General features: G+C 35.0%; 1 protein-coding gene across 1 annotated transcript; it reads left to right on the top strand.

Moving 5' to 3' along the window:
- Positions 1–4,730: 4,730 nt before the first annotated feature.
- LOC116294511 (E3 ubiquitin-protein ligase MARCHF8) lies at positions 4,731–14,737 on the top strand. The gene is made up of 3 exons (XM_031702130.2): positions 4,731–5,062; positions 9,815–10,396; positions 11,086–14,737. The coding sequence occupies exons 1-3, from the start codon at positions 5,045–5,047 to the stop codon at positions 11,533–11,535; spliced, it is 1,050 nt and encodes a 349-aa protein (XP_031557990.2). The 5' UTR covers positions 4,731–5,044; the 3' UTR covers positions 11,536–14,737.
- The last annotated feature ends 1,692 nt before the right edge of the window (positions 14,738–16,429 follow it).

Genomic DNA, 16,429 nt, shown 5'->3' with positions numbered 1-16,429 from the left:
TCAAAGTCGAGTCACGGCTTACTCAAAAATCGAATTTGAATTTGGGTTTTGCGTTCCTCTTCATTTTAAATTCATTTGAAATTCTGCTCATTAAAAGTTGAACGCCAGAACCAGGTCTAGTCATATAGTAAAGTTTCATCAAGCTTTGTCTGCGTCGCTAATGTGCGCAACTCAGGATTGTATTAGTATCTTTTTCGTCCTTATATGTTTTCTTATGTTTCGCTATGAGGTGCGCTTTTACGGACAACATAATCATACAACAAGTCGCGCAACATTGTTGCGTTGCAAAATCGAGAGGAAACGCTGCTGGTATTAACCTCCTGCACACAGCAAATTCTCTTTGTTGCATATACGAAAAAGAATCTTTAATATTTGCAACAGAGAAAACGTGTTGATCCTGTAGTCAGTGTAACACAAGGAACATGAGCTTTATTATTGCGCCATATGTTCCAATACCGTTATTACCGCAACTTTAGTTTAGTTAGAACTTCATCTGGAGGTTGCGCACGCATCCAGTTCCAAGTAACTTGGATGACAAAACCTGGACGAAGTTTGTGAAGTAATTTTCGCTTATTGAATCAAATACTGGTGAAGTACAGTACTTTGTATATAGAACCGAATCTTTGTCAACCTCTTTTGTAAATCCTCCCTCAATTTTCAACACCACAGGTAACCCACACGTAGAAAACAAGCCCACTTGCCATTCCATTAGTAATGTATAGTGATGCGCTTGGGCTGCCTGTGGTATTAGCTGGAAGACACTAAAGATCAGGTCCGGTAAACGAAACGGATACGACTGACAGTATTTTGAATTGAGTAATCTTAAGAAAAAATACTTGTGGTTTCCTAAAATAATATGATAATATTAACAAGAGCGATAACAGTAATAATTATTAAAATCGATCAGTATTTTAAATGTCTTGGGCTTTCTTTATCGTAGGTTTTTGTACGCGGACATACATGAGCGCAATGTTAATGAAAAGTCGTTTTCGTCCACAAGAACGTTTGTTTGCTTGCGTTGACGACGTCATCCGTGAAACCCAAGCCGCATAACTGCGACTGCATTTATTCTGTTGTTTTTTTAGGAGGGATTCGGCGATAATAGCTCGTTTCAAAATACTTTTTCTCTGATCTGTGTAGCCTTATCTTACATGTAAATACCCCGCTTTAAAAAATGGTGCAATGTTGTAGTGAGGGGGTCAAGGGCGCACTCTGTGGTATACCATATCGTCTCAGTCCTTCAAGATCAGTTACCAGATCAGCTGATTTTTCTTTACCTTCACCTTAGATCATAGTTATTAGGTATTAACTATGCTTAGAGGAATTTTACTTAATTGGTGAAACAAAACGTGCTTCCTAATTCACACTAGCCAATAAGACACTAATAGAGGTCAAAAGGAAACAATGGAAAAGGAATCAAACCTTTAATCTACTCCCTATTGAACGTTAAGCTGACTAGCGGTTAATTGCTGGTGACTATTTAAACGGGTTCAGTAAAACCACCTAATCCGGCGCTAGCGGTCTATTACAGAGTCTATCACACACAATCAGCAACGCAGCAGGGATCCCATACTACTCGTGTGCAATCATTAGAGATAAAAAACAAGAGGGCCCAAATAAGTTCTACAAAATAAAAACACTTGCTTTTGCTGTGTTTGTGTTTTTATCCTTACTGATCCTAATTGCGTCATAGTGCGATTGAATGTTTTATCAGATCAATGTTAATGATTCCACAAAATCATTTGTGTACCATTGATGACGTCAACTGTGGTTAATAATAGTATGATGATCTTGCTTTTTTTACTGTCATTAATTTCCAGCTCCTAAATCAGCATTTCTTCGCTTTCTGTCGGTTTCGGTGGCGTAAAGCCTGGTTTTTGTTAGCGACGCACTGCTCAAAGTAAGCCTGTGATCACTCAACGAAATAAGGACCCTTGTGCTCTCTTGCGTTTGCGCTCGCTTGTGCCTTGCGTCCAATCTCGTACCCAGAGCCTTCGTTTCTTCTGGCCTGCGGCGAAGAACTAGGGCTCTGGCATAATCCATATTTTGGCGCATGCGCAATTTTCGGAAAGTGAGATATAAACGATCAAAATAAGCGAAGTAAAAATTAAATCGAACTCAAAATCAAATTAAAAATTATAGCACGAATTAAAAATTGGGGGGGGAAATATTTTTAATTTTTGGCAAGCATTTGAACGCATGCGCTGTTATACCGGAAGTCCAAGAAATCCTGGTCTCAAAAAATGGATTATGCCAGAGCCCTCGTTCTTCAACGCAGGCCAGAAGAAACGCAGTCTCTGGGTACGAGATTGCCTTGCGTCGCTTGTGAAAAACAAGCATAATCCCAGAAATAAAAACGTACAGTTCTAAAGTATGCAACATGATTGGTTAATTACTGCATGTTAGCCAGGTTCCATCTTCTCCTTCCCACCGCCACCATCACCCCCCTCTCAAAACTGCGAGCTCCGACAGCTCCAGTTTAGCACCATGTTTGCGCGCTATCTTAGTTTTTTTTTGGTCATGAAATCGATCTTGATTAAAATCTGTATACATCCAACTTAAATATACTTAAAATATAAAACGAAGTGGCCAGAATTAGTTTTGTCGTGACGTGTATGACGTAAAAACTTGAGTTACGATATTGACAACTAGGGAGGAACTTCAAAAAGCCATCTGCCAGACATAATGACGATTACCTCTTCGTACCTGTCAAAGTGAACTTCCTTCATACGCACATAGCAAGCTTAGGAAGAACTAGAATGGAACGGACGTTTAGCTTTAGACTACGTCATAGCGATGGTCTTGGTTAGGGACTCGATCATTTATTGGTTTATGTAGCCCTGGAGTGCCAGATTTACTTTGAACCAGCACCTGCCTTCTCAAGGAAATGCTCGATACTGGGTGTCTGTAGTGACTACGTCTGAGCAGAAGTAAACATTCATTCCATGCCTTTTACTTTCACAGCTTTTTTCAGTTAGGAGAGTCACTTTTGTATACGTGAATAATTACGTATTCGACTGGCTAGAAATCAGATTCACGTATTTGAATTAAAAATACTTTTAACTTTAACTTTTTAACTTTTAACTTTATTGATGAATAAAAGAATACAAAAAAGAAAAACTATATAACCTGCATATAGCTAAAGCTAGTCTAGGCAGGTTAAATTCACAGAATTATGAGTTACCAATAGTTACCAATGACTTAATCATTTTTCTTTCTTTCTGAATTTAAAGAAATCAGTTTTGATTGCAATATATCACTCAGTAAACCCTTGTCTAAAAATGACGGATTTTTCTATTTTCACTTTGCAAAACCTAATCACATGAATTCCTATATTATCACTGAGGATAAGCTAGGATAATCAAGATAATGTAGTCAAAAAGTCGAATCCTGATATATTCTAAGAACATTCCCAGCTAGTGAGGCACGTACCCGTATCTAAGGAACTATGAATAAATATTGTTGTGTAACTTAGATAATACTTTTCAAGAATTAAGTCCTTGTCCTTACTGGAAAAAATGCAATCCAAGGACGCACTGCATGATAATGTTTTTGCTGGAATTTCGTCAAACTGCACTGCTAAGAGAATGATGCAGCGATGCAAGGGTTGGAACATGATTCTTTCCTTAAAATTTTATTAGTTGAGTTTAAGAGGATTGTCTAAGAGATAAAAGGAAAACTAATTATTTCTTGGAACAGTGACAATAAGCGATGTACCAATTGCTGCCAAAAGCTGAAATATGAGAGAAATCAAGAAGAACAACAAGAAATTATGATAGAGGAACGAAAAGAAGGGAACAAAAGCAGGTGCAAGCGGAAGAGAGAGAGAGAGAGAGAGCGAAAGAGAAAGAGAAAAGAAAGGAAGGAAGAATAAAAGAAAAACTCAACAAACAAAAAAAGAAAAGCTTACGAATACTGGGATTTATCAGCTTCCGCAGTGGAAACGGAAGGTCCATATCAAAAAAAAAGCTGTTCTTGAACCCCATGCCACAGGAACCCCAAATCGCGTGAGGTTTGCCTTCAAACTAAGTCATTTACTGCCTTATTGCAGGAATATCGATATTCTATCACCTAAAGTCGATCAGTCAAATAAAAAAGGTATTAGTACTACAAACTACCGGATGGGCGATTTTGACCATACCCGTCAAGTCTAGACAAATTTTGCAAATATTGGGTGAAATCAAAAAAAAAGCTGTTCTTGAACCCCATGCCACAGGAACCCCAAATCGCGTGAGGTTTGCCTTCAAACTAAGTCATTTACTGCCTTATTGCAGGAATATCGATATTCTATCACCTAAAGTCGATCAGTCAAATAAAAAAGGTATTAGTACTACAAACTACCGGATGGGCGATTTTGACCATACCCGTCAAGTCTAGACAAATTTTGCAAATATTGGGTGAAATCATATGGTATTGGTGACTAAACGAAGTGTCTAAGTACATCGTTTGTATAAATAAGCTAGACCTACTATGATTGATAGAAGGGATATTTTTCTTTCTTTCTTTCTTTCTTTTCATTTTTTTCTTTCTTTTTTTTTTTTTTTTTTTTTTTTTTTTTTTTTTTTTTTCTTTTTTTTTTTGTTCCATAGAGAAAGGGGAACGTTGACTAGTACTAGACCTGACGGTATCATTTACCTTGCCATATAAGCAACCAATCAGAAGCGGTGGTTTCGCACATGTCAACTTTGTGCCAATAAATCAGCCGACATGGTTTGTTCGTCACATAACAAAAGGCATGAATTAATGTACTGCCTTATGGCCATTTTAGCCTCTTTTCTGTCGGTTATTCTTGCAAATATCGGGCTTCGAACACAAGTTTGAACCAAATTTATTAGCTTTTTGTGTCCTTTGTTTAAAAATTTCGAATCTGACGCGTCCAAACGTCTGTGTTTCCTCTCCGAGTTAAGTCTGTCAAGACCGACATATTTGGACCAAGATATGAGGTTGTAAAGCGCTTGTCTATGGATTTTCTCTTCTCTCCTGTTGAGTTCATCTCGTCGTCTAGCGTTATTACCAATGTATAATCCTGTTGGTGGTTCCAACCATGAGTGCAAATAGACAGGTAAGAAAATGAGAGGTTTAAGACTTGTTTTCGTCGAGATATTGACCTAGCCGTTTTCTTTGTTGGCATTGTTGTTATTGTGTCAAACACGACAATATTCCTGTAATTCTATCTATGTATTCTTGGTCCTTTCCTTCATAACCATCTGTTATCAACTCTTCTTATTCCTCACCGTCTCTTTAACCCTTTTATGGCCGACTACTTTCTTTTCAGCCTGTTTACTGTTCCCTCGTCGTTATTGTACGAATTTCGTCTGTTTGTTTTTGGGGAATGTAAGCTTTATAAGATTATTCATGCTATTCATAAACAATATTAAGGCAGAAATGAAAGAGCTGCTTATTTTCTTCTCTTTCCGACATAAAAGAAGCACTAAGAAGCTCTTCCAGCCTCTCTAAGATATCCTTTAACGTGGCTCACAGTGAAGTTGACAGTAGCTTATACTTTCAGTGAACGATATTGACCTTGTTCAAGCGAGGAAGAATTTTTATTCAAAAATATGATTTTTTACAAGACTCGTTGCAACCAAAACAACTGAAAGCTTAAAAGCTAGGGGAAGTCCCTTGTTGATTTAAGTCTGAATTTATCTACTCTTTTGTATCTCTTATTTTTAATCTTAGAATTAAGTCTTTATACTTGATTTATGTTCAAGTCTTGTAGCTAGAAAATCATATCATATGCTTATGAAAAACAATAATTAATCAAACACGTGCTAAACTCATGGCCTTCAATATTTAAGAAATAAATATTCTACTCTTGTGGTTTCGTACTTTTCTCTTAATTTTGTACTTAGAGAGGTATTATAATATGGTTATTCTAAGCTCAGCTCTCAGAAATTATCCATATGCTGTAATTTTTTGTTAATTTTATTTCTTTGAATATATTGTTAACAGTATATCAAGATAATATATCTATTATGTTACTGATTTTACTGTATGTATTATCTATTGGAAAGAAATATGCCTGAATTACCATAAATGCCCCATGGGAATTGTTGGTTAACTTGTTTTGGTAATTCTCTGCTTTGTTTAGTCTAGATTTCTTCAGTTTCCTCTCTCCACAGAACATAACACACAATTTCTATTTAACATTCTCTGCTTTGATCAGCCAAGAGGTTGCTTCAGGGTTATACAATTGATGTTTCATTTGGTAAAGGAGTTTTTAAACGATACATTTTTGGATTTGTATAATATTATCTAATCTCTGCATTACAAAGTTTATAAAATGCTAGTTTTAATTATGTCAGCATTAATTAGATATTAACAACACCAATACAGACCCTAAAATATAAATCGAAACATGCCTGGAAACATACTGTGTTTTTATTTAAAACAAGTCTACAGTATCCCCTGCACCAATGCATTAGGGAACCTAAGAATTTGGCTATTGGTAAACATATTATTGAGATATGAAGACATTAGCTTGGATACATTAAATGAGAATTTTCCATACTTAAAAAATGCATTTTTAATGCATTACATTTTTTGCTTGATAATGATGCTGTAGCACACGTTGGAGCGTTGCGTTTATATACATATTATATTTTTGCATTTTTTAATATGTTTTTACGTTTTATACTGTCGCTGTGTTTTATAAGTAAATGATATAACAAATCTCTATTACTTTGAACCCTGTATAAAAGTGACTTCAAAACTAGGACATTGGTTGGTGCACGTTTGGAATATATTTGATGATCTTATGAAGCTTGGCATGTGTTGTTCCCTATTAGGGCTTTTGTCCAAATGGATGTTGTATTGTCTATTAATTGGCACAACTAATCACTCATGAGGTTGTGAAACAGTACTCCACACTATGGGCTGGTTCACATTTTAACATAAACATAAGCATAAACATAAGAGTAAGAAACACAAGTGTAAACCAGGCTTGCACAAAGCATAAGCATAAGCGTTAGCATAAGGAATGGGAACTTTTCCATAAGCCTACATAAGCATAAACAAAGGAATTATTCAGGATTTCAGTATGTTATTTTGTAGGTTTATCATACTTTATTTAGTTTTTCTTTTCTTTCATATCATTTCATCATTTCTTTTCTTCCCATTTTCTTTTCCTCTGTCCTCTCTCTCTTTCTCTTCTTTTCTTTGTTTTTTTTTTTTAATATCTTTTCTTTCTGTTTTTGTTTCTTTTCTTTAATATTCTTTCTTTTCCATTTCTTTTTTTAGATTTCTATTCTTTTCTCTTTTTTATATCCCATTTTTCATTTCCTCTTTTATTTCATATCATTTTCCTATTTCCTGTTTTACCATTATTCAAATTTTATTAAAAAATCATACTAAGATTCTGTCACTTCAGCAGATCTACTGACAAGCACTCTTCTTCCATGCTCAAGGTTTGCTTTCAATAGGATCCTGTTATTCATTCTAAACACGTTTTAATCTCATTTAATTAAACAAGTCTGTCTGGTCTTAGAAAACCATTCTTCACTTCTAATTGCTATAAATATAGTAGGTATTTTGAAAGTGTCAAGAGAGCTGACTAGCCGTAATCATAATGAAAAATTCTCCCTTTCCCATGTTCTTGAATTTCTGGATTATGGCTGTCATTGACCAAGGGTGATCTATTCACAATATGGACTTATTTGAGAGCTGGCAACCAAAATCGTTTTTTTTTTTTTATTTTTTTCATTCCATCTTATGTCTCCAAAATGAAGTACTAAGGTGTTTGATATTGAGACAAATTGTTCAGGTTTACATTAATTTCTCTTCTATTGGAGTAATAAGATTCAGTAGCTGTGAAGAAATATAATACATGTATATAAATTCTATATTTATTTTATACCTATAGTCTCTCTTTTAAATTCTTAATATTATAGACCTTTTATGAAAAGGCATAAATTTAGAAATGACATTTTTCCACCATTGTTTAACTATCAAATTAATTCCAAATTTGTGACAATAATTCTGAGGGCTTGTATACACATGATTTATTCTGATCATGGTTGGGTCAAAACTTAATTTTGATCTTTCTTTTGGGGGGGGGGGGGGGTATATTTATGATAAATATATTGAATGTAATACTAGTATACTTATTTGGAATTGTCATGTTAACCTATCTTGATGTTAGATTTGATGACCTCATCTGATTGTATTGTTGTTTGTTATACGTCGTTTCGATGTTGATGCAGGCCTCTGCATGTTTTGAAGTATATAAATGGTTTGCACTAACCAGGCATATGCAATAATCTTTATTAATAAATTTGAAAGTCTGTTAAACATGATTTCATAGAACTCTGCAATTATTTCATCTAATCCTCTCAACTTTACTATACTTTTTATTTAACCATGGCTACATGTTAAGTACTTTAAAATGAAATGAAGCCTGTGCAGAAGAAAGAGATTCCGCGGCTTAACCTCGGCCTTGTCAGCGTGTAATATATTCTTTAGAAATTGCCTACAACCTGTGAAATTTTTAAGTGATTCAATTGTTCGTTGATGTGTAAATTCCTTTCATTACTGCGGACTGTAGTCAAATTCTAAAGAATAATAAATTATTACACGCTGACGAGGCTGAGGTTGAGTAACGGAATCCGTGAAATGCCCTATTATCGAATTAAGGCTAGACTATATAATGTATAGAAGTGTGTTTCATCATTCAAATGCGCATAGTCCTTTGGGAATACAGGTAAGGCTATCTCATTTAGTTTTTATTTTGTTACTTGATACTGGTTGTGTTGTTCATCACTTGGCAAGATTTACCAGTGAAGAAGAAATAATTTAATGAGAATGGGATGTCTAAAACAGTTGAGACAAAACAGGAAAGTAACCATGATATACTTAATCAATATTAACTTTCGATCCAAAGATTTGCTTTTAGCAATTTCTTCTTGCTTATCTCATAATTTTATCTTTAAAATTTGTACGAAATCGGTTGTTCGTGTACATATCATTCTTTACTCTATATATTAGTGTCGAAGTTAAAGTAGAGAAAGCTCACTCCATGTATGGTATGATCAGTTCCATATTTGGATTGTGTAGAAAAGCGGCAAACAAAAAGGCCGTTGTTTTATAACGAATTCGACATGAACATTTTTGAAGAAGAAAAGAAAAGAAAAAAAAAATGGAAAAAAAGAAAAACTTTGGAAAATTGAGGAAGGATAAAGAGACGATGCTAACTCGTGGATCTGCATCGCAGACAACGGACACAGGAAATACTACACTCAATGTTTGATGTTGAAATTAAGAATCTAGTATTGCTATGTTTTCAAACCGTTTTTTTCATGCAAGAAATGTCATCCATGGAATTATAAGAATGGATGAATGAAAGGATCCTTTCTTTCTTCCTTTTCTTCCTTCTTTCCATTTTTCTTCCATCCATCTGTCTGTCCATCTATCCATTCAGTCTATCCATTCATTCTTTTATCTGTCTGTCAGTCCATCCATCTATCACTTCAACAGTCCATCCATTCATCCATCCATTTAATCATTTATTCATTCTAATCTTCTATCCATGCATCCATCCATCACTTTATTCATTCATCTATCCATTCAGACCATCAGTCTTCCATCATTCCATCACTTCATCAATAACTTCATCCATCAGTCCATCATTTCATCCATCCCTTTGTTCATCTATCCATTCAGACCATCATTCAGACATTCTTCCTTCCTTCCATCACTTCATCCATCACTTCATTCATTCATGCATTTAATCATTCATTCTTCTACACCAATCTACCCATCTATCCATCTATTCATTCATGTGCTTGGGTGTTTATTTATTTTTATGTTTCTATTGCAGATCAGTTGCTCACCAGAGATGGACTCCAATAAAAATTCCATTGAACAACTTAATTGTGCTGGTAGTGTAGAAGAAATGTCTGAAAATACTTGCCAATCTACAAGACATTCAACTGACTCTCTAGAATCCTCTCTAGAAGACTCATTTGTTAGCAGTGTATCACAGATCAAAAGATCAGACATAACTTTGGATAGGGATAGCTACATATGTATTCATCAAGGACCGAATATTGTATCATCTTCATCTGATAGTGAACCCAAGGAAAGCACTCAAAAACCTCCACTTCTCACAGACTCTGATCATGCTGAAGTGAAGGCATCTGAAACAGAGTCTTTATTGACTTCACCAGGATCCTCCACCAGCTATAACAGATTGAATGACAGCTCTGGAATCATGTGTCGGATCTGTCACTGTGGCGAGGAGGAGGAGAATCTAATGATTACATGTCGGTGTATGGGAACTGTTAAATATGCTCATCAGAATTGCGTACTGAATTGGATCTCAAAGTCAGGCAATCAGTACTGTGAACTGTGTAAATACAAATTCAAAACAAGAAGAAAGAAGATCAAATCTCTTTGGAAAGTAAGTACATACAGCACCCCAGTCTACATTTTTATTGACTCTACATTTATTAGTCATTCTAGAAATATGGGAAGGCTACACTAAGTGCTGCAGGTGTTGCAGTTGTTATGCAATTTTCAATAACATGGAAATGCAATAGTTGAGAGTTGCCCATTGGAATTTGGTTTTTCACTGCAGTCAGTCAAAGATTATTTACTGATTAATTTTGATGGAAAGTAGCAAAAAACAAATTCCAGCATGCGTGCAGTTTGCATCTAACCTTGAAATAGTACTATGAAAAAAGATGGAAAGAGTTTCAAGATAAATAATTTTACTCCTTCAACTTATCCTTAAACTCAAGAGATAGAGAGAATAAGAGAAAAATATCAAATGCTCTTATACTCAAGAGAATGACACATGGTATGAAATGGCAAGACATTAGAAAAAGCTATTAGACATTAGAACAACCTATAGTTGAGATATGTACACAGTAAAATGATGCCCCCAAGATACAATGTATACAGTATGTGTTCCATGATTCATGTTAAATAGTCATGATTGGTTGACCTCTTATTTATTTTTATTTTATTTATTTATTTATTTTTTTATTATTTAATTTATTTTATTTCATTTCATTTCATTTTGTTGTGTTGTGTTTTGTTTTGTTTTATTTTATTTTATTTATTTATTTATTTATTTATTTTTTGCAGTGGAAATTCCCAAGTGTAAGCACCAAAGGCTGGCTTCACATTGGTCTGTTTATCGCCTTCATCACCATGCTCCTCACGTCCATTACCTGGATCGTATGGTCACGTGTCAGCTCCACACCCACTGCCGTTGCTGAGCGAACAACAGATGAAGTAAAGTTTGCATACATGTTGAATGGACTATTCATTGCACTTGCTGTCGGCGGGTTATATTTTGATAGTTATCGACATGTGAAGAGGTACTTCCAACGATGGTCAGTACTTAACAGACATATGATTATCGAGCCATACTGCAAACCCAGTACAGAAGGAGGTAAGACCAAGGAAGAAGAGACTCCAATGATACCTCTTTCCTCCTCCAGTTTAGGGGTAGAGATCAGAGAAAATGAAGAGAATCATCCCAGTGGTGCCGAGAAAAAGACAACAAAGAAGAATAAGGGTACCTGGGTATGATAAAAAAATAATGAAGATTCACTCCTTTTACTCAATATTATTAATATTATATTTCATTAATAGCCAGACTAGAATAGACTCGTTAGGTATTAATAGCTAAATACAAATGAATTGTTCTTTGTTTTCTCTTCACAACGTGGCCATCTTGGTTTGAACAGTTGGTTTGTAATAAACCCAGTCATGATCAAGATTGCTCCTATATGCCATAAAGAAAGTCTGCTTGTCATGCAATGTGCATTGTAACGTTTGACAATGCAGAATTTAGATAGGTAGTTTCAAATAATTCTGTCAAATTTTTTCTGGCCAAAGGTGGCAAACCAAGTGTTGTGAAACCAAAGATGGCAGACGTGAAAAGAGCTCATAAATAACTAAAAGAATACGTTTTTGCATGTTCAGTATTCTGTACTCTACTTCCTAAGGAAGTGATTATGGCATGCTGGTGTATGTATATGAGATACTTGGTCACTGTATCAACTGAGCCCCAGGGGTGGCAGGGTGGGGTGTGTTACCTTGGAAAACTTGTCATACATGTATATTAAGCCACAGGAGAGTTCATGGGGCTGGACATACCCTGGGAAATATGCATAGAGGTTTCAGCCTTGCTCACTTCCCCAAGTGTAGGAAGTGTTATGTTATTTTTTAAGCTTAAAATAATGATCTAGAGAATGTGAAAATGTGTCACTCCCGGAAACACTTAGGGAATTTGAATGTAACATCCACCCTACCCCTCCATCCCTGTAGCTTTTAGCACTGATAAGTGGCTTCTTGTTCGTGTCCATCAACATCATGTTGGTGACCATTATTATAAATAATATTGAATATAGCAGTCTGATGACTTAATTCTTAATGTGTTCATGACATGCTATCAGATTTGATGCCTATTTTTGTTAGCATCTCATAATCATTTGCTGCCAAAAGAAAGACAACCTGGTTCATGTTTTGGTGTGCAAAGTGACTAGACAAAATTCCTTCAAAGATCCTTTCCTTGAGCCCATAAATGCTATTTTTTTCAAGAGTCTTTCTGTCCTCAATGGGCTTAGTAAATGAGGTTGTTTATTAACCAGTTGTGCTATCTATTGATCAATAATGACAGTATAAATAGCCATATAAGCATATATAGGTAGTTATACTGTAAGGGTTGCCAAGCTGTTTTTTGGCAGTGTAAAATATGCAAAAATCGTATAATTCGAATTTTGAAATTTATAAATTGGTGGTGCTTGAATCTTAAGAGGGGTAAAAATCTTGCTGAAATTTCTCAGAAATTTCATTTAGTCAGTGTCTGCACTACAGTATCTTTGGGGTTTTGTAGTCTAAACCTCGTTACATGTCGTATCCAAGATTTCCCAGGAGGGGGTGACTCTTGTCTAATCTCAAGAAATTACCCTTCCTTCCCCTACTTCAAAGGGGCACATCAAGTGTAAAGGCGAGGCTATAGGCACCTCAAGATTACCTTAGATATGCCCCTCAACTGATAAATATATGAATGTAGAGTAAATCGACTTGCCGTATAAAATTCCCATTTTTTATATGACTTTTTAAAGTTATGCTGACAGTGTAACAAGTCAAGTAATCACATTCTGCCGATATTAGATAATAGGGGGATTGAATTAGCATAAATTCAACCATGTCAGATACAACATCCTAAATATTCAATAACAAATTCTTTATGAAAGAACTTTTAAAGTGATTTGAAGTCTTTTGAAATTTCAAGAATGGCATCACAAATTACCAAACCAAAATTAAACGACGATATGATGAGAAGTGGTCACATGACCCAAATTGTTAATCCAATGTTAAAGATTTCAGACATGCAATTCCTGATCAATCATTAAAAAGCATCTCTTCAATATATAACTAATGCCAATGTTTTGATGAGGCTCTTTAAGACAATGGAACAAAATTTGTAAATTAATTAATGTGTAGTTCCAAAAAATATCCATACCCCTCCCGCTAAGGAGGTTACAGAGTTTGTATGGAAGGAAATTGGAGGTTTCTGGGGGTAGAGGGGTACTTTTACAAATTTCCTCCATGGTGGAGGTATGGATATTTTCTCAAACTACACAACATGTTCTGGCGTAATTATTTCTTGGTAGAAAACATTTGATTTTAAAATTATTTGGCCTCATATTTGATGCAAATTTAGATACCACTCATTTTTATTGCAAATTCTTAGGTGATTAAGTGACGCATATAAATGATTTGGTCTCATGATCAATAAAGATTTGTCCAAAAGCAGTTTCCTTGTCAGTATCAAAATCCAAAATAACCTGAAGAGATAAATGTTTTTTGGTAAGGAAAAGATTATTCGTCACCTCTTTTTCTGCTGCATGCATTTAATATTTGATTTTGCTATTGAATATGGAGGAAATGTATCTTCTGATCAATGAAAATTCCAAGAACAGGTTGTCTCTACATTCACATAAAACCAAATTTATCTGAAGAAATACATGAACTACTTTGAAGAACTGTCTGAGCTCAAATCAGTGCTCATTAAAGAGGTGCATACCATAAATTAGTGAAAACCTTTGTAAGAAAATTGTACAAATTTGCAAAAATTAGTAAGCTCAGTAAACTGGATTGCGTTAACGCTTGGGTAACTTTACACTACAATAGTTCAAAATGTAATGTTTCATTTATTTCTTATACAGAACTTTGCACTTATTTGTACAATTTTGTTAGCTTTTTCGTGGATTTATGGTATGCACTCTTAAGCATATAATTTAAAATTTGCTAAACAACTTAATTTTCATTTTAGCCCCCCCCCCCTTCCGCAGTAAAAAATATTCTCCTACATCCCTGAGATATCATTACAAGACTAGAATGAACTGTGCACATGCAAGTTATAACCAAGACCATTCAACACACCTTTATTTGCTGTCATGGGCACTGGAGGATTTCATGTTCAATGAATTACACAAGTGCCATGTTTTGTTAGACCCCATGTTACAGTATCACTATCTTGGAAACAGAAACATTTTCATGCTAACAAGCATCTTGTGGAAGTTGTTTAGAGTAACAATAAATATTAAGGGTAGAAATAGTTATATTTGATAAGCATTTGATTATATTTTCACACCATTAATAATAATTGCAAAATTGACTATAAGTTCGTTAAGTTCGTTATAAAATTAACATAGTTCACAAATATTATATCAAATCATTGACAAGTTTAAAGTACATTTCAATAAAAGGTTTAAATAAGTGTCAAATGTCTCTTGTAGGTATTAAAAAGCTTGTAAACTCCCTCTCCCACTCTTACTCTCCCACTCTCCCTCCCACTCTTCCTCTCCTATTCTTCCTCTTGCACTTATCATCTCCCACTTCCTTTCTCTTCACTCTTTCTGTTCCACTCTTTCTCTTCACTCTTTCTCTGCTCTTCCACTTCCACTCTCCTTTTACCCTTCCACTCTCACTTTTACTCTTCCACTTCCACTCTTGGTTTACCACTCTCCATCTACCAGTTTTTCTCCCCACTCTCCCGGCTCTCCAAGTCCTTTTTTCTACGCTCTTGCTTTTGCACTGCCCCACTTCCATTTATTGCTCCTATATCGATCTCTCTACTCCTTTCGCCCACTAACTACACCTTTTTTCTATTTTCTTTTCTTCAACAATTTGGGGTGGTTACGTCACACGCATGTTCAGAAAGTACTAAAGCTTAGCATCCCAACGCTGAGCATGCTCAGTGGCGAAAGGATGGATTGAGATTCACACTTGTGAACAGCTTCAAACTTCATTAACTTTTGTTAATGAACAAACCTTTGGTCGAATTAGAGAAAACATACACGTATTCGCAAACATATATGGACGATTTTTATATTTCAAAAGCGGTTTAGTTTATACGTAACTGTCATGTGCATGACTCCAAAAAGGATCCCACAAGTTGAAAACAGCAATGCCAAACTAAAGATGTCGGTGATCGGAAAATAGTTTTCAAAGAGGAGTGAATTTGAGTTTAGTTTATTTTCATTGTACTGCGAATGTACGTTTTGTATTATTGGGTAGAAACGTTTCGTCGCTCATTGTTAAAATGAAAATGTTGCTGTCATCTTCTGTACACTTTAATTTTATCCCAAAGAAATTGAAATTTTTGTAAATGTTTTGTACTGTAGGTGAATTTTATATTTCATTATGCTATAATATTATAATTTTGCATCCTTAGACGAGACTTATAGTTCCCCACATTTTTATTCCCAAGGGAATTTATGTGGGTATCCACAATTTTCTGTACTGCACATGCGCAATTCTTATTTGAACAACCAAACAAACAGCATCCCACACTGTAAAACGTAGGTTTTTTGACACCTTTCCTGCTTCATTCACTGCAGAACGAATTGAATTTTTCTCAAATTTTACGTACTGCTTATGCGCGGTTTAAATTTTGCTGTTGAAAACTAAGCTTCCCACATTGTAAAACTTAAATTAGTTTACCCTTTTTCGGCTTTTTTGATCTCAACGATCTTAATTTTTCTTAAATTTTATGTACTGCATATGCATGTGCGGTTTCAATTTTGCTCTAGGTAAAGAAGTGTGAAACAAGCATCCCACATTGTAAAATGTATATTAGTTGACCCTTTATTATCTGCTTTTTTAATCCCGAGGGAATTGAATTTCAGGTCATTTTAATGAACTACGCATGTGTGGTTCACATTTTGGTGTGGTAAAGATGCGTACCACTTGCATCCCACATTATAAAACGTAAATTAGTTGACCCTTTACTTGCTTTTTTAATCCCAAGGGAATTGAATTTCAGGTCACTTTATTGAACTACGCATGTTTGATTTCTATTTTGCTGTAGGTAAAGAAGTGTAACACTTGCATGGATCCCATATTATAAAACGTAAATTACTTGAACCTTTCCTTGCTTCTTTAATCCCAAGGGAAATTACTTTTTCGC

This window comes from Actinia tenebrosa, unplaced genomic scaffold (genome assembly GCF_029948245.1).
Source record: "Actinia tenebrosa isolate PJP-AT-01 unplaced genomic scaffold, QUT_ActTen_1.0 PGA_scaffold11__36_contigs__length_13525064, whole genome shotgun sequence".
NCBI classification, from domain to species: Eukaryota; Metazoa; Cnidaria; class Anthozoa; order Actiniaria; family Actiniidae; genus Actinia; species Actinia tenebrosa.
This window is presented reverse-complemented; position numbering and strand designations above follow the sequence as displayed.

Excerpts from the sequence above, each read along its gene's own strand:
- LOC116294511 (XM_031702130.2), top strand. Across the intron at positions 10,397-11,085 it reads AGATCAAATCTCTTTGGAAA|TGGAAATTCCCAAGTGTAAG; the intron begins GTAAGTACATAC and ends TATTTTTTGCAG.